Source organism: Actinia tenebrosa, unplaced genomic scaffold (assembly GCF_029948245.1).
Source record: "Actinia tenebrosa isolate PJP-AT-01 unplaced genomic scaffold, QUT_ActTen_1.0 PGA_scaffold0__85_contigs__length_37466705, whole genome shotgun sequence".
In the NCBI taxonomy this organism is placed as follows: domain Eukaryota; kingdom Metazoa; phylum Cnidaria; class Anthozoa; order Actiniaria; family Actiniidae; genus Actinia; species Actinia tenebrosa.
This window is the reverse complement of record NW_028292569.1, coordinates 6,133,014-6,158,397: the sequence shown is the minus strand read 5'-3', so window position 1 is coordinate 6,158,397 and position 25,384 is coordinate 6,133,014. Positions and strand designations below refer to the sequence as shown.

General features: G+C 36.5%; 3 protein-coding genes and 1 long non-coding RNA gene across 6 annotated transcripts; 1 reads left to right on the top strand and 3 right to left on the bottom strand.

The window, feature by feature from the left end:
* Positions 1-3,286: 3,286 nt before the first annotated feature.
* LOC116300022 (uncharacterized) lies at positions 3,287-14,470 on the bottom strand. Its single transcript, XM_089027556.1, has 8 exons — positions 14,002-14,470; positions 9,350-9,487; positions 8,113-8,232; positions 7,552-7,751; positions 6,924-6,993; positions 6,343-6,557; positions 5,193-5,259; positions 3,287-4,567 (listed from the first exon to the last, which is right to left on the bottom strand). The coding sequence occupies exons 1-8, from the start codon at positions 14,057-14,059 to the stop codon at positions 4,206-4,208; spliced, it is 1,230 nt and encodes a 409-aa protein (XP_088883682.1). The 5' UTR covers positions 14,060-14,470; the 3' UTR covers positions 3,287-4,205.
* Positions 14,471-14,720: 250 nt separating this feature from the next.
* LOC116300009 (beta-1,3-galactosyltransferase 1-like) lies at positions 14,721-19,068 on the bottom strand. 3 transcript variants are annotated; one of them, XM_089027537.1, is made up of 2 exons: positions 18,769-19,068; positions 14,721-16,910 (listed from the first exon to the last, which is right to left on the bottom strand). In XM_089027537.1, exon 2 carries the CDS (start codon positions 15,968-15,970, stop codon positions 14,723-14,725), a length of 1,248 nt encoding a protein of 415 aa, XP_088883663.1. In that variant the 5' UTR covers positions 15,971-16,910; positions 18,769-19,068; the 3' UTR covers positions 14,721-14,722. The 3 variants fall into 3 exon arrangements, with proteins under 3 accessions (XP_088883663.1, XP_088883665.1, XP_031564629.2); XM_089027539.1 differs by lacking the exon at positions 18,769-19,068 and adding an exon at positions 17,396-17,490; XM_031708769.2 differs by having other exon boundaries at positions 16,096-16,910; positions 18,769-19,061.
* On the top strand, positions 15,179-21,054 carry LOC148913342 (uncharacterized). The gene is made up of 3 exons (XR_016119300.1): positions 15,179-15,277; positions 15,494-15,718; positions 20,924-21,054. It is a non-coding gene; the product is annotated as an uncharacterized LOC148913342 (long non-coding RNA).
* On the bottom strand, positions 19,663-23,886 carry LOC148913341 (uncharacterized). The gene is made up of 2 exons (XM_089027549.1): positions 23,580-23,886; positions 19,663-21,134 (listed from the first exon to the last, which is right to left on the bottom strand). Exons 1-2 carry the CDS (start codon positions 23,656-23,658, stop codon positions 20,779-20,781), a joined length of 435 nt encoding a protein of 144 aa, XP_088883675.1. The 5' UTR covers positions 23,659-23,886; the 3' UTR covers positions 19,663-20,778.
* Positions 23,887-25,384: the final 1,498 nt, after the last annotated feature.

The window sequence follows — 25,384 nt, the reverse complement described above, 5'->3', positions numbered from 1 at the left end:
CCATCTCCATCAAGATTTTTACCACATTTCCCGGCAAATTTCTGAAATTTCCACCAAAAGGACCATCCATCATATTTACTTCCGGTTGTCAATTTCCTTCACGCGAAATAGTGTTCATAACTTTGTTTACATTACTTCGCATGAATCAGGCTGACATTGTTTCTTCTTTCAATTAATGGCTAGAAAACGATTTTAATAACAGAAGGTACGACATTATTGAGAGATTCTTATTTTTATTTTAAAATTAATCACGATTTACACGTTCAAACACTCAACAAACGGCTTCAACACGACTTCAACATGGCATGATTTCCGGTAGCTTCACTATCGAGACAATCATTCCGTCGGGAACACGAAGGTGACGTCATTTTCGGGATGTCGTTTTGAGTCTCGCGAAATAGCCTCTACCTCTTGGTACACGCCTTCAAGTTGCTTTTCCGAGAATTGATAAGTTGCCAGTCCCCAGCCCCCTTCGTTATTTGCATTTTGGGTATGATGCCATAGGATAAAGACATTCGAATGAGCCGCATGAGTCAATGAGTCAAATAGGAAAATTGATAATATTTTATATTCTAGTTGTTGGAATATCACCAAACGACCTGGGATAGAATATTGCTACCGTTTTTTATAGATGGATTCAGTGGCCATCTATAGCAGTGCTAAAATGCGCGGATAGACTGGAGCGAATAAACAAATCGGCACTTGAAGTATTCGTGCAGCTTTGCAGTGAGATGTTCTAATAAAAACAGGTCTTATCTCAAAACCTATTGAGTTTGGTAAGTCTGTTAGTAGTAGAGATACCGTAGTTCAATTTTCGGTGCATAAAATATCGATTATCGGTTCAAATTTGAACAACATTAGGGTCGAGTTGGAGTACAAGTCAAGTGAATGGTTCGAAAGTTCGAAAAGTCTAAGTTGGTGTTTTAAAACAATTACCATGGGAAGAAATGGATTTCAGTTCTAGGGTAAGTTTAAAAATACATGCAGCAAATCAGCAGAGAATCTAATATTAAAATTTTTCGCTGGATTAAGTTCAATTCACCTGATGTTTTTGGTTTACTGTGTTAGTGTTCAGTTGGCTAGACAATAAAGCTAGACACATGAAATCAGTACTGGAAAGGACAGAAGCAGTCCATGGCCGCTATAACTTCAATACCCGTACCATTTTTGATAATTTCACGAGAGATATTAGAATTTATTTTATTCGACTCATGACTCACAGACTCACGACTCGCGACTTATTGACTCACCGGACTGGACTCAGAAAACAGACGACCTTTGATGAAATACCTAACTCGCTATGTAAATACCAATGTGTGAATTAGTAGGTCTAAAACGATACATTTACGTGCAGATAAAAACGTAATATCGCACAATTATTCAATAAAACTATCTAATTCGAATATCGACGTGTTTTTCTTGCAAAGCTAGAGTGCATGCACTAAAACCGTGAACATTAAATAGATAGAGGATATTACATGGGCGCGCGGAGATACGAAATTTATCTTCGAGTGTTGAAAAGATCTCTCACAAGTGAGCGCAGCGAACGAGTGAGAGATTTTCAACACGAGAAGATAAATTTCGTATCTCCAAGCGCCCATGTAATATTCTGTTTATTATATAATTATCAATGAAAGTATGTTTTGGCTTTTTCAGGCAATTCTTTTCGTGTATTTTTGAATAGCCATCGCAATGGTGTTATTTTCACACGTGAAAATAACATGTTATTTTCACGTGTGAAGATATCAATTTTTCGAAATAGAGAAAAATAGATATTTCATTGGTAATTATATAATAATACTAATTAGTACTATTTCATACAGAATCCTTAATTTGTTTTCTATTGTTTATTTATCACTATTTAGTGCTAAAAATTAGTATTTGTTTCACGGGTTTAGTGTGAGCACTCTAGCGTTAAGTAAATACCCATTATTTCGATAACCTTGCAAAATTAGACTTGCAAAATATGTTAAATCGAAAAGAAATTGTAGTGCGTGGCGATGGTTACTGTTTCTATTTCATTGCTTTGGTGTATGACATAGTTGTATGTTGGGTTTTGGTGATAAAGTTTTTTACTGTAAGCAGGATTCGTGCTTATGTAACCACTTAAAATTCAAGGACTTTTCAAGGAGTATACAAGGACCCAAAAGTGAATTTTCAAGGAATATATTCACCTAACTATGTCAAGGTTTTACACGGTGGTTGCACATGGCCGACTTTCAGATTTTCCGATCTTTCTGACTAGATCTATTTCAGAACCATGCAAGATATGATCAAAGCAAAAATTCAAGGAGTTTTCAAGGAGTTTCGCTAAAATGGTAAAATCAAGGGCTTTTCAAGTGCCCTTGAAAACGTGAATTAAATTCAAGGAGTTTTCAAGGAGTTTAAGGAGTAGCACGACGGTGTGCGACAAACGCAGACTGCAGACCAGATCAAAACTAAAAATCCAAATACATGAAATAACTATTTTTATCATATAACTATCCATAAAATACCTATATTTCTCCTTTTCGAAAAACTGATATTTTCACATCTTAAAATAACATGTTATTTTCACACGTGAAAATATCGTTACCATGTGTATTTAAGCTATATATTCGTTAATAAATAATAATGATAATAAGAAGCTTGTTAAGCTGATTTTATGGATAATTATATAATAAACAGCTGCGCTCACTAGTGAGAGATGTTTTCAACACTCGAAGATAAATTTCGTATCTCCGCGTGCCCATGTAATATCCTCTATGTAATACATGAAATAACTATTTGCAATAACTGTATTGATGTACTTTAGTGGCTGTTTGCTGGTTAGTTGTAGTCAGTCTCCCTATACTCTCTAAATCACCTGGCCTGCGAGTATGCCATCTAGCCTGCACGTTCAGAGATGGCTAGAGAAGATACTCGCAGTCCAGGTGATTAAGTTAGTCATATTTAAACATAAATATTTATTAGAGCTTAATTTATACTATCGTAGGGTACGACTACTATCCTTTCGTTGGGGGCCTTCGGAGGAAGCAGGAAATGAACCAGGACCTTGGCTATCTACTTCCGCCAATCTATGGTGAAAAGTATGGTGGAAGCCAAAATACGAGCAACTATGTAGTGCTTTGGAGTTGTCTGTGTTTCAGAAAGGTGAAAATTGTGCTCTATATGTTCTGAGAACGAGGGTGCGCGCCAAAACTCACAGCATTGACAAAGACTCCTTGATGGATGTCGAAAGCTCTGTTGTTCGCTGGTGAGTAAGCAAAACAATCCTCCCTCTTTCATAAAAAATTCATAAGCTCAGTAATTTTTTTTCTGTATTTATTCATCATTTTATCAAAATATTCTTCGTTCTTTTTTATCTTAATATTTAGGCATTTCAATTAACTTTTCACATACGTTATACCATGAAATACATGCATATAATGTGCTATATATACTGCTCATACACACAGAGATAAAATTTAAAGTAATAAGTTATAAACTAGAACATTAGAACTTGGGGCCGTGAATGACTCCATATTCATCGAAGCAAAGGTCACTATGTAGCCTTCTGCAAATCACTCTGTAACATTGGTTACACACAATAAAGATTTTTTCAGGACAATTCTTGTCCAAAATCAACCAACACAAAGGGCAGGTATAACAAAGCCTTCAATACATATCAAGCTTTACTCTAATAAGATAGTGTCGAAGTTGGAGTAGAGAAAGCTCAATCCATATATGGTATGATCAATTCCATATTTGGATTGTGCGGAAAAGCGGCAAACAAAAAGATCGTCGTTTTATAGCGAATTCGACATGAACATTTTTGAAGAAGAAAAGAAAAAGAAAAAAAAAAGACAAGTAAAAAAAGAAAAAACTTTGGAAAATCGAGGAAGGATAAAGAGACGATGCTAACTCGTGGATCTGCATCGCAGACAACAGACACAGGGAAATACGACACTCAATGTTTGATATGTTCCATTGCGTCGAGTTCTCAAATAGTACTAGTTCGGGCCGCGTTGATCTAGTTCTGAGAACTGAGGCGTACCATTTGAGAACCGGCCATTCGGACCGATTGGTTCGATTTAATGGAAAGCACCCTAAAATAAAAATTTGGCCTTCGGGGGAAAAAATGTAAATATTTTAAACCAAAGCTCACTTATTTTCCCTCTTTTTGATAATATTTTTTAAAATTAATTGATTGTAAAAGAGAGGGGAAAAAATCATCCTTCGGTTGTTCACACAGATAGCCCAATACATAAATATACGTAAATCGACACGCATGCCATGAAAGCAAATCTGCTGACCAGAAGAGATGAGCCTGCATTACATCCATCTCCAGTGCAGCATTTAACAGTACAACTAGTTGACTTGATGTGACGTTTACAGACATCAAGAGTCGTGCTATTGCATTTATTGACCGGCGTACACCCCTTATAGAACATGCGTGGAACTCCTTCATCGTTCTTGTGGTCTGTGATAACCTGTGCATCATAGCAACGATCTTCGTTATCGCTGCAAGTTTGTAAAATTTTTCTGTCTTTGCAGTCTTGGAGAGATCTCTTAGAGGAGCATTTGTAGCACTTGATGTTGGACTTAGCTGAAAGAGAAATTGAGGTGAAGGAAGAAATAGAAAAGGGAAACGAGGTGAGTGTTATCTCTCGATGTAAAGTGAGTGAGGCTATCATCACCATCATTTTCAGCGTAGTTATCATTAATCATCACTATCAACAATAATCATTACCATCGCTACCATCATTATCATCGCTACCATCATTACCATCTGATCATTATCATCTACTTCACCACCATTATATATCATCTCCATTACCATCACTACCATCATGAATCACCTGCACCAACATCATCGTCGTCATCATTGTCACCATCATCACCATCATCATCATCACCATCATCATCATCGTCGTCATTATTGTTACTATCATCAGCATCATCATCGTCGTTATCATTGTCGCCATCACCATCATCATCATCATCGTCGTCGTCATCATTGTCGTCATCATCATCATCGTCATCATTGTCATCATCATCACCACCAACATCATCCTGCATTTATTGACCGGCGTACACCCCTTATAGAACATGCGGGTGTGATGATCTTTATCACCATTATAATCATCGTCATCATCACCATCATCATTGCTCCTGTCATCAACAACATAAGCAGCTTATGATTCATTTAGTAACATTTAGTTTTTACTTACATGATGTTTCATCGATTTTCGGAACGTTGCAGCTCGAGTTATGACAACATTCGAATTTGCAATTGGACTGTTAGAAAAAAGGTATAAATTAAGACACTTTCATTTATCATCATCACCATCATTACCATTATTACGATCACCATCTCCATCAACAATATCAAGTATCTTCATCGTGATTACTATCATCATCATCATGTATCGCCATCATCATCATGTATCGCCATCATCATCATGTATCGCCATCATCATCATGTATCGCCATCATCATCATGCATCAGGATGATGATACGGAATATTTCATGAATCAGCTCTTTAGGTCCAATTAGATGCCCGTATGTAAACGTATTTAAGAAGCCACAGTCACTAAAACTATCTAGGACTTTAGAGCTGACAGCGTTCAAGCGAAAATGAAATCTATCACTTTTATCCAAGGGCGGATCCAGCCAAACTTTTAGGGGGGGGGGGGGCTAATTGAGTTTCTTCCGTCAACACAACGGAAAACAATATAAAAAAGCTTGTTTTTTTCTGCTGAAAGGGGGGGGGGGGGGGCTTCAGCCATCCATCAACACCATCATCATCATGTTTCATCGTTATCCTATTACAGACCATCATCATCATCATCATAACCATCCTCATCACTTTATTATCATCACCATCATCATCACCATCATCATTACCATCACCATCATCATTACCATCGCCATCATCATTACCATCATCATCATCATCATTACAATCACCATCATCATAACCATCCTCATCACTATATTATCATCACCATCATCATCACCATCATCATAACCATCCTCATCACTATATTATCATCACCATCATCATCACCATCATCATTACCATCACCATCATCATTACCATCGCCATCATCATTACCATCATCATCATCATCATTACCATCACCATCATCATAACCATCCTCATCACTATATTATCATCACCATCATCATCACCATCATCATAACCATCCTCATCACTATATTATCATCACCATTATCATCACCATCATCATAACCATCCTCATCACTATATTATCATCACCATCATCATCACCATCATCATAACCATCCTCATCACTATATTATCATCAACATCATCATCATTAATCACCATCATCACCATTAATGTTATATCTTACCCCATCATGACCTGAGCATAAGCTGTTTGCTCCAGTACAGTTACTTTGAGTCGCACATCCTGTCCTCATAACAGGATACTCTTTCCCAGACTCGATACGAGTGTACGACATCCGAAAACATCTGTCATACCCTTCGTTTCCTGGGCACGTGACCTTAGTATTGCAGCTTTGCCAGTTATGGATATTGCATTGATAGCAAGTTAAGTGTGGGCTCCCTGTGGCGGAAACAATATAATACTCAGTAGAAATTATTGATCGTTGCTATCGTTGTGTTTGGTGCTTAGATTCATTCGCATTAAAAGTCGATTGTGGCTTTAAATCCATTGAAATTACAGCCAATCAGAATGCAGAAAAGCCGTATATTCGGTCGTATTCTATTTTTCCTTCCCACCAGGCATTGAGGATTGGGTGTATTCTATTTTCCCTTCCCATCAGGCATTGAGGATTGGGTGTATTATATTTTCCATTTCCACCAGGCATTGAGGAATAGGTGTATTCTATTTTCCCTTACCATCAGGCATTAAGGATTGGTGCATTTTTAATGGTGTGAAACTGTAAAATAATAGGCTGGAGTGACTTACAAATACTGTTGTCAAACGATTCTGCTTTATTGCATCTGTTTCTTTTACAGCATTGCATTTTACACTCATCCTAAAAAAAAAAAACAAATTAGCAAACAGACCAGTATACCGAATTCGAAGCCAGTATTGCACTCGCCTTTCACCTCTGGGGTCTCTGGTTTCTATTCGTGGACTCAGAAACACATGTGGGCACAACTTGTTTCGTATGAATTCGAATCCCTCCCTCCTAAAAACGTATAACACGCTAAATTCCATTGCAATTTAATCTGTGAGTTAGCCATGCCCTGGCTTTTAGATCAGCCCAGAGGTTGTTTCAGGGTTCAATCTGTAAGTTAGCCATGCCCTGAGTTAGATCAGCCCAGAGGTTTTTTCAGGGTTCAATCTGTGAGTTAGCCATGCCCTGACTTAGATCAGCCCAGAGGTTGTTTCAGGGTTCAATCTGTGAGTTAGCCATGCCCTGACTTAGATCAGCGCAGAGGTTGTTTCAGGGTTCAATCTGTGAGTTAGCTATGCCCTGACTTTGATCAGCCCAGAGGTTGTTTCAGGGTTCAATCTGTGAGTTAGCCGTGCCCTGACTTAGATCAGCCTAGAGGCCATTTCAGGGCTGTTACTAAGTGTGCTTACTTACCGCCCTTTTTAGACACTGTTTTCTGATTCCTTCAGGAGTACAGTCAGACTTGGTGGCGCAAGTTGACTCGATGATGTTTGTGCCGTTGCTCACATAAGCAAAGCGAACACATCTAGTGTATCTACGAGAACACTGTACTTCATGTGAACAGTGTGCTGAGCCCGCGGCATTACAGTGTATACATGTCAGCGGTGCAGACCCTTAAAGGTAAGAGTAATAGAATAAACCTTTCAGCTATGGTGCAATGTTTCCCATTTCAGACCATGTGTCATTCCCTTGAGTATTATCTCTTTCTTTACTAGGAATACTTTTCAGTTATGGTGCAATGTTTCCCATTTCAGACCATGTGTCATTCCCTTGAGTATTATCTCTTTCTTTACTAGGAATACTTTTCAGCTATGGTGCAATGTTTTCCCATTTCAGACCATGAGTTATTCCCTAGAAAGTTATTTCTTTCTTTATTAGGAATGCTTTTCAGCTATGGTACAATGTTTTCCCATTATAGACCATGTGCCATTCCCTTGAGTATCATTTCTTTCTTTACTAAACATATATTAATACCTGATCCACAAAGGTGCTGTGTTTCATCAAAACCATCGCCGCAGTCATTGTCTCCATCACACATATGCATACGTGAGATACATTTGCGATTCCCACACCTGAAGTAACGGTTTGTGCACACTGACAAAATAAAGAGATTTAGTAAAAATACGTTATACGCAGGTGATTATAGAAAATCTCGCGCGCTGATTGGTCAAGAAACTCACACTATCACACGATAATCACTTCGAGCGAAAATCCAAAATGGGCGCCAGCCGCTTCGTTGCTGTTACCGGAAAAATGCCTTTTATCTTCTTTTATTTTTCTTTTTTTTGAAAGAATCACCTGTGTATTTATTTGCCTCAGGCTCAGTGATTACTGGGGAATATTTACCTCGCCACTCGCCTCTCGAAGACTCGCGTCTCGGTAAATATTCCCTGATAATCACTTCGCCTTCGGCGAATAATTGTTAAATAATCGAGTTATTACGTACACGAGTGTTGATTGGTTCATGATATAACGCTAGAGTTGATTGGTTCATTTGTTTGGCAGATGATATAACGCCTTCATTATATACGAACAGCTAGTTTTAAGGCCCAAAAATATCTTTATTAAATTTACTTGAAACCAACCTCTCTTCAGCGGACACCCTTAGTTAATAATATTTTCGTTGAAGTGCGACCCGGGAAGTGTGATGTCTTGTTCGCCGGCAAGCGTTTCAACGAGCGTCAATTTTGGACTGAATTATACATTTTAAAGGATTAGAGATTTTTATAGAGGATTATCCTCTTAAATCTTTAATTCAGTCCAAAATCTCCCTAAAGATTTTTTAATGCAGTTCTTTGATTGACGGTCGTCAATGCTTGTATGCGAACGAGACATCATGCAAACTTCGCAGGTCGCATTCCAACGATGACGGTAGTATTTTTGGACACTAGGAAAGGCCAAGTCTCCCCCGCATGCGTCATTAGTTCCGGTCCCAGATCCTCACTAAACACGACAGCGGAGCTCGAGGAGACTAGGTAAGGTCCCGGAGTTGTCCGATTACTACCGTTTTCATAAACATGAGAGCTCTGTGTCTGCGAGCTGCACGCTTAAATTTGGTTTTAGTTCACTGCCGTCAGTCAAACCTAATCAGTCGGTACCTTTTATATCTTTGACTGACGGCAGCGAAAAACCAAATTTCAGCGTGCAACTCGGAGACACAGAGTTCGCATGTTTATGAAAACGTCAGTAATAGAGGTAAATCTGAACCTACCTTCTCCACATCCCTTCTCGTCTGAATTATCACCGCAGTCATCATTCTTATCACATCTGAAGGTAACCTTGATGCATCTTCGGTTATCACATTGAAACTGCCCCCAGGTACAGTTATTGACCGCCAATGTAGGATAACCTGAAACGAATGAATTAGGAACTTCAATAAGACAAGATAAGGGACGGACCATTAGATTTGGAGGGGGGAGGGGGGGAGGGAGTTGGGCAATTTATTTCATGCAGGAATTGTTTTATTTTTATGCTTCATGGCTGTGCAGGAATTTTTTTGAACATAATTTGGATTTTTTTGGTGGCACTTTCCTCATGCACGATCCCCCCACCTCTTTAAAGCTGGCTAACTCACAGATGGAACCTTGAAACAACCTCTGGGCTGTTCTAAGTCAGGACATGGCTTACTCACAGATCAAACTGATAAGCTGAACAATTTAAATAATTCCTTACCCTAACCCCACCCCCCTAAGGTACTGAATCTGTAGAATGCAGACAAATATCTTCAGCTAACAAAGAAAGACGTCAAAATATTCACTTCTGTTGGTTTAATATTGTCAATATGTCACTTGCATCAAGCGCTTGCCATTTTATATAAAAACATAAGATTCCTTTTCCGCGACATTCAGTTTAGATCGACATTTGCATGACCTTATTACTCGGGCTACCTGCAAGGTAGACCGAGTCTAGGTTTCGGTTTTCTATCTATCTATCTATCTATCGACGTTGTCGAAAGTGTGTAAGCCTGCGATGCTCGGCGGTCTGCGGTGTTCCCCTGCAAGTATGAAAACGAGGCGGGTTACCACAAGTCATTTTTTCGAAGGTTCTGTAGGTCTTTTTCCTTTTGCTTATCTTGCTAGCTGCTTCTCGTGCTTTCTCTTGAAAACTTATTGGAAAGTAATGGCGACTTGCTGTTCTGCTGAGGCGCTCAAAATACATACAAAAGCACACGCCGTTCGCGGTAGACCCACTCTAAAAGATGTCGAGCGTCAGTTTCGAAACGGGTCGTTCCGCGAACTCGAAACCCAAAAGAATACCAGAAAGAATAATACTCAAAGCAATGCCAAATATACTCAAAGCAATACCAAAGAAACTCAAACGAATACAAAGTCAAATGTACTCAAAGTTACTCAAAGACACTCGAACGAAAGAACAAATACTAACTCTTTAGTAAGCAGGAACTTCATTGACAAAGAAGATGAGAAAGACAGGAAACTGAATATCCCAAACAACATGGACGACATATTGAAATCTTCCAAGATAACATTTAATGCGTTTCCAGAATCAAGAAGCCTTGGACATATATCATTGACAGTGAGGATAAGTCTTTTATTTATTGTATTGTTTTCGTTTACGATTTTGAATATATTTTTCAATACTCTATCGTTCTTTGAACTATCAGTAGCGAGCGTGTTGATCGCTGCCCTGTGCATGGTTCTTGTTGTACATTTCATAAATACCTCGACCAAGACTTTCGTAGATTCTTTACAAAATGACTGCTGTACAATTATCTGTATTTGTTTATCCCAATAAAGAGTCACATTTATTAGAGGAATGCAGGTCTCGTTATGCTAAATTTCATATTCATCAGTATGTTGAGCACAAGCCTCGTATTTCGCGTGATCGAGAACCAAGTAGAGTCCCAGTTAAACGACTCACCCAACTTTTGCACAAAAGCAGAAAAATACGGAAAAAGGTTCGTAAGTATGTGGTCAATAATGTACCCATGTCATCTAGAATTCATTGTTTTCTTAATAAATGTAATTTCAATCCCGAAGAAGTAAAATCATATGTCAAAAGTTGTCATCGAAAGTTTAAGAAAAACACTGGCCTGATGGTAGTGCTTTACCCAGACGGAGGAAATTATGTTCTAGAAAATCACTTTTTTACTTACACAAAAGAGCAATAAATGCAAGTTATAAGCTTATTTATTACTTGCCACTCTTGACAAATCCAGGTTCACAAAAATATGCTGGTTTATCCCATGTTTACAAAAGTGTCAATCACAGAATCAATCACAGTAAGTTTACCCTGAGCAGAGACGTAGAAAAAAATCCTGGCCCATACACAGTAACTGATCCCAACAAAACAGTTTCTGCTCCATATTCTCAAGGTAACATTGCATTATTTGGGTCAAATGCTGGTCGTCAATGTGTAGCGATGTCATTGTGTGCATTGATATATAAACGTAGGAGTTCATTAAGCTCTTCAGGAGACCTAGTAAACATTATGAATATTGGGAATGAGTTATATTGTCTTTTATCAAGGTTGTACAACCAAGACTTTTTACTTTTGACAGAATTACCTTGTATGGTAACAGTATTAGAAACTAATTACCAGCTAGAATACAGTCCAAGCTATACTGGTAATGTACATGATGTGTCATCTACTGTTGATTACATTTATTGTATGCCCTTGGGCAATGCTTTGCAAATTTTAGTTAGAGAAAATTATCAGTCATTTCTTTTAACTATTCAATGTAGTACAGTAGCTATTTATTGTCATGATGATGGCAGATTTAAGATATTTGACTCTCATGCTCGTAATTCATATGCCCTCCCCCATCCTCAAGGTACTTGTGTACTCCTAGATGTTGATGACTTGAATGCTTTAATAAATTACTTTCAAAGTTTGTATGATAATTCAACAGGTTTATTTGAACTCAGAGGAGTCCATATCACAGAAATGTGTATACAAAGCAATGCTACTGAAAATTCATATAAAAATCCAGAAATCCACACAGCTGAACAGCTGAGTGAAGTGATTTGCAAAGCTACAGGTAATGATCGGCAAAGCAACAAGAGTGGAAAAACAAATTTAAATACCAATAATACCAGTAGTATTCTTTTGAGGCATTGCTGTGGTCTATCATTTTATTGTATTTGTTTTTCTGTCATTAAAGCCTGTAGCTATTGGAATTCAGACACCCTGGACTCCATTTCTGATCATGGCAACATGTTTTATAATCAAAGCTTGAACAAACAGTACCTTACAATCAATGATTTACCAGCAAGCCTCCAGATATATGATGTAGATATCAGGGTGACTTATAATTTACAAAAACAAATCAAATTGAACTACACACATGAGACAAGTAAATTAGAACTCCAGAAAATAATAATAAATAATATACATTGTAATACAGGATTTTTAGCATGGCTGTCGACTTCTTGTGTTTGTTGCATCTTTCAACATAAATCCAGGACCACTGACTTCAATCTCATGATGTTAAATGATAATGGAGACTTCAATGTATTCGAAAAAGTGAAAAATGTATCCACCTTAGTACAGAAAATGATGGACATTACAACAAAAACAGTTCAATCCGATGAGCAAGATTTCTCTATTTTATTTCTATCATGCTCAAGTCAGTTGTCAAACACTACAAGACAAAGTATTCTAAGGAAACACAAATCAAATGCACAAAAAAACAAGACTGCTGAGAAATGCAAGCTAAGCTATGCAAACATGGAACCTGCTCTTAAAAACAACATTTGTCTCAAAAAGCAGAACAGTATAGGTCTATGAATTCTGGAAAAAGAGAAAATAACCTTTCACGTTTGCGATCTAACAGTCGAGCATGGTACAACTCCATGGACACTAATAAAAAACAAAACCGTTTATCAGACATGTGCACTAACAGTCAGACATGGTACAATTCCATGAGTACTACAGAAAAACAAAACCGTTTATCAGACATGTGCATTAACAGTCAAACATGGTACAATTCCATGGACACTACAGAAAAACAAAACCGATTATCAGACATGCGCACTAACAGCCAGACATGGTACAATTCCATGGGTACTACAGAAAAACAAAACCGATTATCAGAAATGCAATATAATTCTCAATTCCAGTACCATTTCCATTAACTAGTGCTCTCTGTTTTCCCTTTAAAGTTCTACATTCTATTATACACAGGTAGCCCGAGTATACGCCTTCAGGGCGTCTAGTTTTCACGATAAAAAATAGCTTTAGAAAACAATTGTTAAGGAATAACAATTTTGATAAGGAGAAAACTTGAAAAAAAAAAGATTGATGGATTGAAGCTTTAATGTGAATACAGTATGCAGAAACGAAAGTTGTTTGAGCTATAAACTGGATTCTTTGTCCTGACACATTGCTAATTATGTTTTAACTTAATTATCTTTAATTAAAAACCGCCATACTTAAGTTTATGCATTTTACAACTACTCTTTCGTTGTTATGAATTTAGAAGATTATTTTTCGTTTTCTTGTGTCTTTTCTCTCAGTTTGCGTGACAAAACAAAAACAAGAAGCCTTTAGGGTGTAGAAGGGGTTTTTTCTCTAGATTCTCCGATCTTCTAAACCAAACACACTAAATTTCGATTCAATCTGTGAGTTAGCCGTACTGGCTCTGACTTGATCAGCCCAGAAGTTGTTTCAGGGTATTGAAGGTTTTGGAGGCTAAGCTTTGAAGTCCAAGCATTTATCTGACCCTCATCACCGAAATGGTTCCCTCAAAATGCTTGTTGGTTTTAAAAACAGAAGTTCAAACGAGAACCATGCTTTTCCTGCCTCTGAATCGTTTGAAAATAGCCATAAATTCCCCGAGAAGACGTCTCAACAGATCTTCTATTATTTCAAACCTATAAATTCAAAATAGGTTCAAGATCTTACCTTCAAAGAGCAGTAACAACGACCCAAATACGACCGTTAACAGTTTAAAAGCCCTCATATTTACAATCTGACATTCATAAATTCGTATTTTTGTTGAGCATGTATGTTTTGTTCGCCATCTCTTGAAAGCCAGACGTCTTGTTTTCTACCTATAAAGTCATCCTTGGAGCTGACTAGTAACATTATCTTGACACGACATATCAGCTTTCATTTTAACAAATAGTGTTTACTCTACACGCACACGTCACTGACATTAGCCGTGGACGGAAAGCGCTCAGCAAAGTCGCGTATCAAAAATCGAAACCCGATCGAATTTGAGAAAATGGAGACTCATCACTCACGAATTTTTGACTTTATCACTTCCCTTCTACCCAATCCTCCTACGTTTTTGCAGCCAAAAAAGTGCATTGGACAGGTCACAAATTTTCATCCCCTAAAACAGTCCCACAGTGCAATGTGCCATGTTTCCGTTCAACCTCGAAAGGGTTAATGATAGCTTTGCTTTTTCTTACACTTTTAATAATCATATATTTTAAAATATTAGTAATTAGATTTTTTTTTGTTATAAGTGTCGAATAGCGCGACGAGATATACATTTAAACTAATTGTTGATAGAGTAACTATGGTTAAAAAAGTTATTATTATCCCATCCATCCATTCATTTATTCATCCATTCACTTATCCATCCATCTATCTAACCCCCCCCCCCTCCCCATCATGTTCATTGACCAATCGTTGTTCTCTTTAGCATAATCCATCTTAAAACTCCTACACAAATAGCAATCGCAGTGATAGAAAGCAATAGACTAGGAACCACCACACTCATCGTGAATGCTAAATCCTTTGACATACACTGAAAAACCAAGTAGCCATTGCTTCTTGAATTCATTCTACGGAATATTTCATGGACATGAATCAGCTCTTTAGGTCCCATTTGATGCCCGTATGTAAACGTATTTAAGAAACTGCATTCATTAAAGCCATGTAGTTCTGTAGAGCTTACAGCGTTCAAACGAAGATGAAATCCATCATGATTTAACGGACGAACCCCGAGGTAATAAACGAGCATTCCGATATAAACATCGTCAATCCACAATGGCAGGATCACGCGACTTGCGTCAAGAATGCGTGACACTAAGTAACGCGACAAAATGTAAGAAAATCCGGCACAATATGGAGGGAATACTTTGCTTGAGTATAAAATATTGTTTAAAAAATGTTTGGAGTTGTTCTTTCTAAATGGACCAATACTCCAGTGCACAAAACCAGAGTAAAGGTCTTTTGGAATTTTTGAATTTTTGTTATTCAACCACGTAGATAAAAGTGGTACATTTACATAGACATCATCATCTGCTTTCAAGATAAATTTACAGTCTATCGACAAAGACCACTTAAAAGCCATAAATACTTTGATGTTTAACGACTTGTACGAGTCCGTGAAGTTTCCAATTAATATATCATGGTTTTTAGCTATCTCTTCTCGTATTTCTAGAGAAAGAGATGATGAAGTTCCAATAACGAAGGCTGTTCTGTACGACAATTTTCTCAACACCAGTGGCATCGTACCAAAGAAATTCCAGTTTTCTGCTCTACCCCAAGTCTTTCTAATGGCAGTTCTCCTGTGTAGGTTACTCGGTGAGCTGGATACCAGAATTATTAGCAAGAATTGAGAATTATTAAAGCCGTTTGGAGTAATCATAGGATCTTTTATCGACAGGTATGATTGATTCATTCGTCTGTTGTTTAGTGCAGCTTGGCGGGCTTGATAAGAGTCTTCCATCCCCAGCTTTAGTTCCCAAAACTTTTGTAGAACCAAATAAACGATCCATATAGAGAAAATAGTTCCTAAACATCCAAATACAGCCTTTTTACGTAATCTTATCCGACCAAAACTTCTTGTGAACGGCGCCATCTTATATCGTGACGAGTAGTTCCGCCTAATGCATCGGTGATTCTCACCAATTACCATGAAATTCTAATTAGCTTTCGAATAAATGAATATAAATAGATACAATGTTTTTAAATAATTCAAGTTTAAAGAAGTATTTTAGAAGTGATTGCTAGCTTCACAAGCTTTTACAGTTTATACAATGGTTTTGTAGTGTTATACTTTATTGGGGTTCCTGTGGTAATCTTTAACACAGGTAACCCAATGTTTTCAATGAAATATTTATGTCAACTGTTTTTTATTTAAAGTTTAAAGAAGTTTAAGAGTGATTGCTAGCTTTAAAAGCTTTTAATTTGATTAAATGTTCATACAACAATGGTTCTGGGTTGTTCTACTTTATTGGGGTTCCTGTGGTAATCTTCAACACATGCCGGTATGAAAAGCCGCATTAAGCTCTCCGTGGCTGTTCCCGTACATGGCTTCAAGTTTCACGAACATAGTTTAAAAATGGACGCCATCCCCTTTTATTACGCTGGTCAGCGCTTTTCGCTTTTCAGTGAATGAACTGAATTGAAATATACATGTATGCGAAAAATAATATATGTTTTTCAAATTTTAAAGACTGAAGATTCAGAATAATCAAAACTAGGATAAAAGCCGACATTACTAATCTAAAATTATCGAACCGATAAAAATATACTCAAAATAACAACGAAGATAGTAAACGTTAAACTCAAGCCAGGAATTGAGCCCGCGTTACAGAAGTTATTCTCACAGCAGTGTATCCCACAAGAAATTTTACCGGAAGTCTGTGTACAGTATGTATAGTTTTGCCATTTACACATCGTAGAACGTGCACAGCCTAGGAGAAAACCTTCACTTATGTCTCCAAATAAGGCCGCGGTCCAGTTTGCTTTGAGGCAGCGGTCAAACCCATTTGGGCATGTGATCTTTTTTATTCGCCCATGGCATTCGTCTAGCGAGTTGTCACTTCCACAAGCAAAGCATTCCACGGCATATCCTAAAAACATATTTTTATGGTTAAACGGATGACAGAGAATGTGTGGCTGGAGGCGGACCAATTTATGCGCATGCGCAAAAACTACGCATGTTCAGTACGAAATAAAGGAACTAGGAACGACATTACATGGGATTGGATACTAGCCGAAAGACATTTCCACATGTGAACGTTTTCCAAGAATTCATAAACGTTTTAGTGAGACAATAAATATATCTTTAATACTTTGGAAATCAGTAGACTGCTTAGAAGAATTTCAATAGGTTGAGAAGCGATTGACGTTTTTCGTCCCAGTAAAATTCAACGACTGAGCGGCGCGCTCGATAGACCGTTTACATGGTGGCGTCATTTTGCTACCACTATTTTTCTTGTGGTGGTATAAATGACGCCTTAATGTAATTGAAGTGTCCTACTGGAACAAAAGACGGTCTACTGTTTTCATAGCATTAGACATTTTAGGGTTCAATATTACGGGTGGTATTTATTACCTTGCTTTGAATTGGGAGAAAAGAGAGAAAATCTCTGCCAAGCAGGGTAGACGGATGTTTTATATTTTATTGAAAACTAACGACTGCGCATGCTCCTATCTGTACAAAGATAAATATTTATTTATTTCAATTTTCATTGGTCAAGAAAAATTTATAATTCATTTTTCAAATTTTCAATTTTAAAAAAATTGAAAAAGAATATTACGGGTCATATTTTGTGGTTGTGTGGGTTTTCGAGAAATGATATATTTATCGAAACAATAAGCGTGGTTCACCACGCATCCTGCGGTTTTGATAGTTCAGCTTGAGTCTTTCGAGCAGAGATGTACTTTGTACATATAATAAGCCGTGTATGTAAAAATAAATAAACCCACTAAGTGAAATAAATTAAGAACAAAATTAACAGAAGCTTCTCGACGCTTGATATTTTTTTCTCATTTGGGAAATCAAATCTCTCGTCGCAAAGAAAAACTATAATTTTGAATTCTTTGCATTCTGCCTTCGTTTTTGATCTACTATTGGGAGTATAGCGTGGAATTAACTCCAATAACCTACCTTGGTCTTATTTTTACTTTGCTAATTCAAGTTAATCTGTTAATGCCTGCAATGTCGTCCAAATAGTATGTAAGCCGTAAGAAAATTCTAGGACACCATAGCTATATACGACCACTACGTGTGCCGTTGTCAACGATTGACTCACAGTTTTTGGAAGAAAATAAGTAGCGGAGAAAAACATTTTTTAAAGAATAAAATTCTCAAACATTTCTTGAAATTGGTACCTTGAGTTAGTCATAAAGTCGTGTAGAAATACGAGATTTCTATACGTTTCGCCTGATGTTTGGTAACGAAAAGAATCCATTTATAAATAAGATATTATATTAGCTCGTAGATCAGTTTTATTTATTTTCACCTGCTCTGGCGAAACTCTTAGCTTGTAAACATCACGATTTATGCTTTTAGTTGTAAAGGATGTTTCATGTGCTTTAGTTATTAACTTTAGGAAACCTTTTAACTCATTTTTAAACAACAAAATACTCGTCTTATATCCTTTCAGTTGTAAACTTCATTTTCAAATAAGTGGATTTCGTTTCTACATGCGTAAAAATGTCTCTGAAACAAGCTATATCTTATAAGTATGTCAAGTTTAACTCGGATATTTGCATTCATAGTAAATTATGCTTCAATCTCTGTTATGTTTTTTACTCTTTCTTTCTCCATTATATTCGATTATTTTGAAGGCTTTTAGTACGAATAAAAGCATTCTAGAAAATGGGTAAAAGGTTTAACATAATAAACTCAATCTATATTTATAGAGAACTCAAGAATGAAGGCATTTAAAGATTCGGAATTTTATATTTTCTATATTTTCTTACCTTTAAGAACGAAGACAGCAATGATAAAAAATGTTATGAGGAAAATCCCTTTCGTTTTAAAATGAAGTTCCATGTCTCAGTTTCACCCCAGCACAATTTTCATCCTAAATTTTTTTTCTTAAATTATGGATAAATTTATGAAGTATTTTTTCTCTTTTTCTCAAACTCTTAGCAATTAAGGATATCCAGATATTCTAAAATGGGTATTTGAAGGAGTGAATTCAATGACCAGCGATTTGTTTTGGCCAAGAGACAAGAATTAATGATCTGCTGAATTTTTAAACTTTTACAAGGGTTCATTTTGCATATATTATTGAACTCTGACAAAATTTAGGACGTAAAAGAAGACGCATGTAAATAATTAAAGACGTTCTTCAATATTTGGCTGTCAGAAAAAACTTTTATAGCACCACCAATCACATTCTTTACCTTTCAATTTTTTATCATCCGTCCTCCCCCTTGTCATTTGCGAATAACATGTTCTTGAAATATGAAAATTTTTAGATTTTTTTTTTACAAGTCGATCTTTGTGTCTATTTTTTATGACAAAGAAAACCGTAAAATAAAAACTGAAAACTTAGGATATATTTTATCTCCAGGCTTTTTGTAATTACTAGATGTCAAAACAAGTTTGTCTTGATAAGCAACGATTTTTGCCGTTAGCTAGTGAAAGACTCATAGTACATTTTATATCCAGAAGATACGCCTACAGATCATTATCTGATATTGGAATTATATTCTCTAGCAGAATACAGTTTCACCGCTAGGGGAGGAGTGAGCGTTGCGTGACGACACTAATAGCGTCTGCGTAGGAGACTAACCGCTCGAAGGAAACATAAATATAACAATTACAGTGTAGGGGAAAAAAAAAGAAAAAAATCAAATAATCATGCGAACCAAGCTTCTTACTTTTGTATTTTATTTTCAAAACCAAGTTATTCCCTTGAGTATTATTCCTTCCTTTACTAAGAATACTTTTAAATGCAATGTTTTGGCATTTCAGACCATGTGCCATTCCCTTGAGTATTATTTCTTTCTTTACTAGGAATGCTTTTCACTTATCGTGCAATGTTTTCCCATTTTAGACCATGTGTCATTCCCTTGAGCATTATTTCTTTCTTTACCATGAATGGTAGCTCTTCATCGATAGTGCGATGTTTTTCCATTTCAAACCAAGTGTTGTTCCCTTGAGTATTATTTCTTTCTTTACTAGGAATGCTTTTCAGCTATGGAGCAATGTTTTCCCATTTCAGACCATGTGTCATTCCCTTGAGTATTATTTCTTTCTTTACTAGGAATGCTTTTCAGCTATGGAGCAATGTTTTCCCATTTCAGACCACGTGTCATTCCCTTGAGTATCCAGTTTCTTTCTTTACTAGGAATGCTCCATTTCAGACCATGTGCCATTCCCTTGAGTATTTCTAATAGGTTTGAAATGGAAATTACTCTTAAAGTCCCTTGCCAGCTTTAATTCACTGCACTGCCGATTTAGCCCGAGTCCTTTAGTAATTTAAAATAGATGACTTGACGAGGCTCAACCTGTGCAAATGAGTCTGGTGTATTGAGAAATCTACCCTGCATTTCATATAAAGAAATAAAGGTTACATTGTAGATTCCAGCGACACTAGAGAAAAACGTTTGCGCATGCGTGCACTTCAGCACGTTTTCTAAGAATTTTTAAGAGTTTGAGTGAGAAAATAAATGTTTGTTTTCTCCGAGTATACAAAAAAGTTCGCGAGTATACTTTTGTCAGACCAAGATACTGTATTAACAAACACAGTATGAAAGAATTAGTCTTAAGTTTCAAGCATGGACACTAAGTTTTTGCATTTTGTGAAGTCCAATTACTTAGGCATGTCTGAAAGTCAAATTTTCTTATGTTTTGATTAATTTACACTCATGTTGATTCCAGCTAATCAGTGATCATGACGTACGTCATTGATGATGCAATGATGAAGTAATTGATAATCGTGGCATGCGTTTTTGTGCACAATCTAGCATTTGATTGGTTCATAGATATTCCATATAAGGACTCAAAGTTATAAGCATCATCACTGACGTCATTATACCGGAAGTGACTTTTCCACTTCCGTTACACAAGTTTCCCTCACAGCACATGACTTCGCAATTGACATAACCATCATCATCTTTACAGATGTCGAAAGCAGTAATCGAGCACTTGTCCTTGGTTGTGCAGCCTTTGATGTATCCAGTCGTTATTGAGCCCACGGTAGCGAGGTCCCACATAGCTTTGATACAGCGGTCTTCATGATCTGAGCATGTGCCGTTGGATTGGTAGTAGGTACAGTCTTCAAATGATAAATCGTTGTTACACATGTAGCATTGAAGAGGAGGCTTCTTGAAAACTGAAAAGTGAAAAAACCCAGTAGGTTAGAATTATGAATTTCCTTTGGGAATAGACCTCTTCACCTTAGGAATGTTTTCAGCTATAGTGCAATGTTTTCTCATTTCACACCATGTGTCATTCCCTTGAGTATTATTTCTTTCTTTACTAGGAATGTTTTCAGCCATGGTACAATGTTTTCTCATTTCAGACCATGTGTCACTCCCTCGAGTATTATTTCTTTCTTTACTAGGAATGCTTTTCAGCAATGGTGCAATGTTTTCCCATTTCAGACCATGTGTCATTCCCTTGAGTATTATTTCTTTCTTTACTAGGAATGCTTTTCAGCTATGGTGCAATGTTTTCTCATTTCAGACCACATGTCATTCCCTAGAGTATCATTTCTTTGTTTAACGGTTGCCCATGAGAAGGCACATGAATATGGATACAGCTAGCTCAAGTAAATAATTTTAGGCTATTGCGTTTCACATACCTTGGTGTACGGTTTAATGCCTAACAGGTTTTGCAACCCAATAAAAATTTTACTAAATAAAATTTTATTGTTGAGATAATTGAGATAATTGAATGTGACTGGATAATTTGTGGGGGGGGGGGGAGGGGGGGGATGTTTGCATGGCCTTGCAATTGGTTCTAGGGTAGGCGCACTTGCATAGGAAGAATATGATAAGCTTGAGTGGAAACCTAAAATCCGCAATCGTAGTCTAAAGATTGTCTGTAAGAACTCTGTCAATATATTTGTACAAATTATGGACTGTTTACGAGTAGCGCTCTCATTAAGACAGCGTCATTTTAAAAATAAATTAATTGGGTAAGAAACCACATTATTTATCTAGCCACAATTAGTCTGTAATTGTTTTTTAAATTATATACCAGTTGAGCTCACACTGAGGTATTGCTGGTGGATACCATTAACGAGAGCGTCTGTAAACAATCCCAAAATGGCCGCCATCTTGGATACAAATTTCGAAACAAAAAACAAAGGACTTTAGTTTTAAAAATTAGTTTCGTTTTTGCTATAAAAAAGGGTTAGGAAAACCTTAACATCAAAATATCAATAAAGGAAAAAATTAATTCAGATTCAAATTTATTTTTGCTATGATCGTGTCTGTAAATAATCGTAAAATGGCGCCTTGCGCAAAATTTCTAAAAAAAAAAAAAAATTAAATTCCGCCGGAAAAAAAAAGGCTATTTGCTTGATTTATTCGTTTTCTTTTTCCTGCTGATAAAGATATGTAGGAAGACCTAAACTTCATCAAAATGGAATTGTGTTCATTCAATGGATATCAAATTCTAGCGACTGCTGTAAAAAATTGCTTCAATAAAACTTTGCTGCAAGCAAATGTAACTTACAGCTCTTAGAATATTTCACTGCCCGGGCTTATTTTTTTAAAGAGTGTACTTTGATAAGCCTGATAACCAAGTCATTAGAACTTCTAATGATAAAAAGCTTAAAAGCTTTTTGATGTTGGATCGTGCCGAACTGACTACTTTCAGGCTGAACGAAAAATAACTTGGTATTTTATAAAGTAAAAATCGAATAAGTTGAGAGCCTTTATTTACTGAATAACGAGCATCAAACAACATAAATTTCAAAGTAGATCTTAGCTTACATATTGAATTGGCGAAATTTAGCGTGTATTTTTGCGGAGCGAGGGACGATCGCGAACCGGAGAACCAGGAGAAAAAATCCTTGAAAATTATAGGAATGATAGAATATATTTTGATATGAAAATTGCCTCAAGGGATTTCGATACATTATGATTTGTATATATTTTTGGAAATCAAGCCATCAACATATGTCTTGAATAAAGTGTTCAACTTTGTATTTAACTTACTAGGCGACAACATTCCTGAAAAAACTGCATAAAAAGTTGACTACTGAGTTGTAAACTAGCCTAAGCTAGCGTAGCACTATATTCTATATGCGGAAGTATCCGTATATTTATTTAGTAAAAATTTGAAGCAGCTAATAATAAAAAAAACCCCTAAAAGCATTGTATAGGGAATCGAATAAATTACAAAATTGGCGCTAAATAAATAAATATTTTAACTTTGCTCTTCCGTATTGTCTCCCAATCATTGTGAACTATTTTTCAAGACACAAAAATACTTAATAGTTAATTTGGTAAAAGAAAGTTATTTTGATCTGGAGACGAAAACCGCGTTTCACGGCTTCGAACATCTAAATTTACTTACGTATTGAATACAATCTTACAATAAAAATGTAAACTAAAAAAAACATTTTTGGAAATTTTCGTTCTGTTACTGTTATAAACGGTAGATGAGTAAATTTTTGAAGTAGGAGTAGTGTAAATCATACGGAATTAAGAAATGGTCTTTCATATTTGCACTTTTTCACATGTCATTGAAACATTTGTACTAGTTTCCAAGGATAATTTGGTTAAGACAAAATAAAAGTACCTCGGCGAAAAACTGAATGTCTTACCTTTTTCACATTTGGCAACTTGAATGAGTTGTACTACCACACACACGGCAATCGTAGCGGTTAAATTTCTCCAGTTCATGGCGAAAAATATATGCTTTATCTCAAGTAATCTACGCAGAAATCTCTTCCCTCGAGAATTATTTTACCCCAGTTTTCCTATAATATTTTAGTCCATAATACCTTTACAAAATAGACTCAAAAATACGAAGAACAGAGGAGAATTGAAGGATATTTCGTAGCTAAAAATTATTCATGGTTTCATGTTTCTAATAAGACCTATAGAATGTGGTAGAGAACGATAAATAATTCAGCTCTTACGATCATTTTTTTCACAAGAGAATGACAGCTGATATCGTGATAATGATTATAATAATTATTTCATTTTTAAGGCCATTAGTGAGGCGTTTGTTTACAATTCAATTTGTGCGCTAGGCTCGTTCTCATGACCTCACGCTTCATCTTGACCGCGAAGTCTCAGGGCGGGCGAGAAGATTTCTACTGGCCACCCGCAGAGGATTAGCCATTAGTATCCCACAATGCATTGCGAGTGAGACGTAACGTTTTTCTATTTAAACAGCTATAAAAAAATTTTTTTCGAAACTGAATAATCAGTTATACTTAGTAGAGTGTATTTCATACCTTTTAATGATGTCTATTTATAAATTCTTCAAGAGATTTAAAGATACTCGACAAAATACTGGAATGCTTTTTGAGTAATTTCAGGTTCAGTACAGATCCTACAACTAGCTATCTTTATTAAAAAAAAAAGAAAAAAAAACACACACAAATAAACCACCGGTTAAAGGCAAAGAAAACAATAATAAGCGTGCTCGGGCACTTGGGATACTAGTGGATCCTCCTTCGGGCCACACCCGTATTTCTTTTAATTCTTTTTCGTAAAACACAAATTGCCCTATAATTACACAAATCTTTGTTCACAGAATAGCATAACATATATAATAATCATTTCGTATCATTGAATTTTTTTTCTTCTTCAACCATTCATTATTTAAAAACCGAACTTTCGAACCCAACGACATGAATAATGAAAAAAGAAAAAAAAAAAAGAAAAAAAATCGACTCCACTTTGCCATACCCCCGAGACATCCGCAGAGCTGGGGCGTCGTATGGACTTCGGACCTGACGGCGATTAAATCCTTCTGCCCTTGGGTGTACGAATTACGCAAGAAAATGTTCTAGCCGAAGCATCAGGGGAGAGACCAGCCGGCCGACCAGACCATATCGGCTAATCCCTTGCATCTCTGCCACGCACTGAATCGGTTGAAAGTTTGATGTTAAAAAGTCTAGTCTATTCGGTGCATTGTTTTCATGGCTATTGTTATGCTGATTCACCTGTAACCGTGGTCCAGTGGAAAAAACTTGGTCTTTTATATCATGACACTGAGTCAAGTCCGTTGAGCGAAGTTAGGACTTGGATGGGTGACCTAAAACGGGATCCCCAAACTAAAAAAAAGATGCGCAAGTTTAATTTTTTTCGTAACGTTCAACATTCAATATAAAATGAAAATCCGCATAGATTTTCGAAAATAAATAGAACTGCCGGCCATTTTAAGGTGTTTTCAAGGCGTGTCTAAATGACCGGCAGCCGGTGTCAATGGCCGATAATTATACACTTATTTCAATAAAGTTAGTCACCAAAAACCTAGGAAGATGATCGCTGAGAATCATGGGGAAATGTTTTATATCCAACAAGTAAAGCTTTTGACACAAACTTCAGTAGTTGAGGATGCTCAGAGGAGGTTAACTTGTAACTGGTAGAAGATCTCAAGTCCATCAACAGCTAT

What these genes read in the sequence shown, in the direction of transcription:
- LOC116300022 (XM_089027556.1), bottom strand. Translation starts at nt 14,059, where the DNA reads ATGAGGGCTTTTAAACTGTTAACGGTCGTATTTGGGTCGTTGTTACTG. An exon ending in ACAGCACCTTTGTGGATCAG is followed by an intron (nt 7,752 to 8,112) that starts GTATTAATATAT and finishes CTTACCTTTAAG; the next exon opens with GGTCTGCACCGCTGACATGT. An exon ending in GAAAATCGATGAAACATCAT is followed by an intron (nt 4,568 to 5,192) that starts GTAAGTAAAAAC and finishes TTTCTCTTTCAG; the next exon opens with CTAAGTCCAACATCAAGTGC.
- LOC116300009 (XM_089027537.1), bottom strand. Translation starts at nt 15,970, where the DNA reads ATGGTAATTGGTGAGAATCACCGATGCATTAGGCGGAACTACTCGTCA.
- LOC148913341 (XM_089027549.1), bottom strand. Translation starts at nt 23,658, where the DNA reads ATGAACTGGAGAAATTTAACCGCTACGATTGCCGTGTGTGTGGTAGTA. An exon ending in AGTTGCCAAATGTGAAAAAG is followed by an intron (nt 21,135 to 23,579) that starts GTAAGACATTCA and finishes TTCACTTTTCAG; the next exon opens with TTTTCAAGAAGCCTCCTCTT.